The sequence below is a fragment of the Penaeus chinensis genome, chromosome 4, assembly GCF_019202785.1.
Source record: "Penaeus chinensis breed Huanghai No. 1 chromosome 4, ASM1920278v2, whole genome shotgun sequence".
Taxonomy (NCBI): domain Eukaryota; kingdom Metazoa; phylum Arthropoda; class Malacostraca; order Decapoda; family Penaeidae; genus Penaeus; species Penaeus chinensis.
The window spans coordinates 30438270-30440769 of NC_061822.1; the positions used below are offsets into that span (position 1 = coordinate 30438270).

At 43.1% G+C, this 2500-nt stretch overlaps 1 protein-coding gene across 5 annotated transcripts in view; it reads left to right on the forward strand.

The window, feature by feature from the left end:
- LOC125025035 (probable G-protein coupled receptor 21) overlaps positions 1-1963 on the forward strand; it is a 108360-nt gene extending 106397 nt beyond the window's left edge. For all 5 annotated transcript variants that reach the window (XM_047612902.1, XM_047612899.1, XM_047612898.1 and 2 more), the window contains one exon: positions 341-1963. In XM_047612902.1, the coding sequence (XP_047468858.1) occupies positions 341-935 (595 nt within the window). In that variant the 3' untranslated portion in view covers positions 936-1963. The remainder of the gene's footprint in view (positions 1-340) is intronic.
- The last annotated feature ends 537 nt before the right edge of the window (positions 1964-2500 follow it).

A 2500-nucleotide genomic window follows, 5' to 3' on the forward strand; every position in this document is an offset into this window, starting at 1 on the left:
TGTTAGAATCATACACGTGTCCACGCCGTATAATCATATGCTATAATGACATAAATTATTCTTATAAGATGACCGACGAATCATATATTATATATGACTATTCCGTACTTTGACTGTTTTATTCTTATGCATACTCTTTTATTATATTTCTTACTTATTTCATTACTCTCTTCGGATTGTTTATTTAATATATGTACCTATTTATTTATTTACCAATCTATTTCATCAATTTGCCTATTGATTTTATTTGTCTGCCTTCTTATTTCATATATTTACCTCCTCATTTCATTTACTTGTTTTATCGACCTACCTGTCATTAACAGCACCCCCCTGGTTGCAGGTACGAGACGGTGCAGACGAAGACGCGATGCCAATGCTGGGTTGTGTTCACGTGGATCACCTCCATGATGTTGTGTTGCCCGCCGCTGCTGGGCTTCAACAACTCCTCCCACTGGGACTCTGAGGCTTTTGTGTGCTGGCTGGACTGGGGCAGCATGATAGCGTACGCGTTCACTCTCGTTCCCATGGTGCTGGGACCTACACTCATCACCCTCTTCTACACCTACGGCTACATCTTCAACACCATGCGCAGGCTCAAAACTTGCGTGGTGGGACAGGACAAGGAGTTTATCACCGCACTCACCTCGAACCTGGCAAACCCCGACCATGCCATGTCTTTCGTGCTGGTGCTCACTTTCTGGCTGTCGTGGGGGCCGTGCGTGGGGGTGAGGACCTACGAGTACCTCACGGGCCACCATATCGACGTGAGGTATCTTCACTTCGCTGTCTTCTGGCTCGGGGCGCTCAACTCGTGCTGGAAATCCATTATCTACATCGCCATGAGCCCGAAGTTCCGCCGCGGCCTCAAGCTCTTCTGCCTCTCCCTATGTTGTCAGCGGAAGGCGCGGAATGCCGAACTCATCATGGACTACTAGATCACCCAGGACTTCCGTGTATAATTCTCTTCCATGTGTTCCCGTAACTTTAGCGAGTAACGATGCTTTTCTAGCGTGTGAAGTTGTGTTAGTGAGGAGCCGTAGAAGACAGGTCGCGGGTGAATGCATTTAATGCTCAATCGATAAAGTCGAGCACTGGTGGACTGCTGTGCGGGGCTGCGATCAGTGCTAACTGGATCAAAAGATAGGATTTTTTGTACTTGACAATCTTAGAATGAATGTTAGTGTGTTTAGACTTCGCTGCTGCTGGTCCCACTTCCAGGGGGTTGGCGAGCATTACACATTGTTGTCTCTTGTACTGTCCGTTCTTGTTGGGGTGTCTGCGTGTGGTAGACAGGCTTTAGGGTTTCAGAAACATATCAGTGTCTCAGATATAGCCGCGTCCAGATGAAAAAAGAACATTAATGCGCGAATGTCTGCATATATATACATATATATTCTTCTTTTTCTTTGAATTTTCGAGTGGGTTTTATTTCCTCCATTCTCCTTACCACATGCTTCTAGTTTATTGTTCACCTGTGTATACTTTCTTACAATATGATGTGATTATGATTCAGGTATGATATGCGTTTATATAAAGGTATGTGTCCTACACTATTAGTGAAAGACTTTTATGTAACTGCTGATCTCCACCTATTGGACACCACTGCTCGGAAGTCAGAAGAAAAAAATCAAGACAAGCATTGCGTTGATTCCGTGGTTGTTTTTCCTACATTTCTGTGAAAAGAGAAATGGTGATAGTGAAACATGACAGAGTTTTCTTAAGGAGCCCTTGGTAATTTATCTTAAATCAACTCAATTTTATCTATTAAATCTGTTTCCCTGTTGTTTTCTTATTGTTAAATGCTATACAAAATCTGTCTGTTAATGCATTTGTAATCGTTCATTCACACATTCACTGTATGTCCACGCGCGCGCGTACACACACACACACACACACACACACACACACACACACACACACACACACACACACACACACACACACACACACACTCACACACACACACACATACACACACACACACATAAACACACACACACACACATACACACACACACACACATAAACACACACACACACACTCAAGCACACACACACAGGTACACACACACACACACACACACACACACACACACACACACACACACACACGCACACACGCACACAAAGTCAAACGTTCAACCATACACACGCTAATTCATATGCAAACACACACACACACACACACACACACACACACACACACACATACATGCATGTGTGTAAATGGTTGTTTGTGTGTTTGTTCTCTGGACGCATACTAATCTACATACTTGCGCACGTGCACGAGAGTGGGAAATTATTCATACAAAAAATCAAGTTTCACTATACTATTGATTTAAGAAACAATGCAGTTTCAAGTCTCCACCTTGTCTCATAAAGTGGACAAGGTCTGGATGGAATTTTATTGTTTTTTCTATAACGTAATGATGGCAAAATATTTTAGCTGTGTTAGTTAACGTTCAGCCTGGAATGATCAGTGATGCCGACAAGTGTTAAA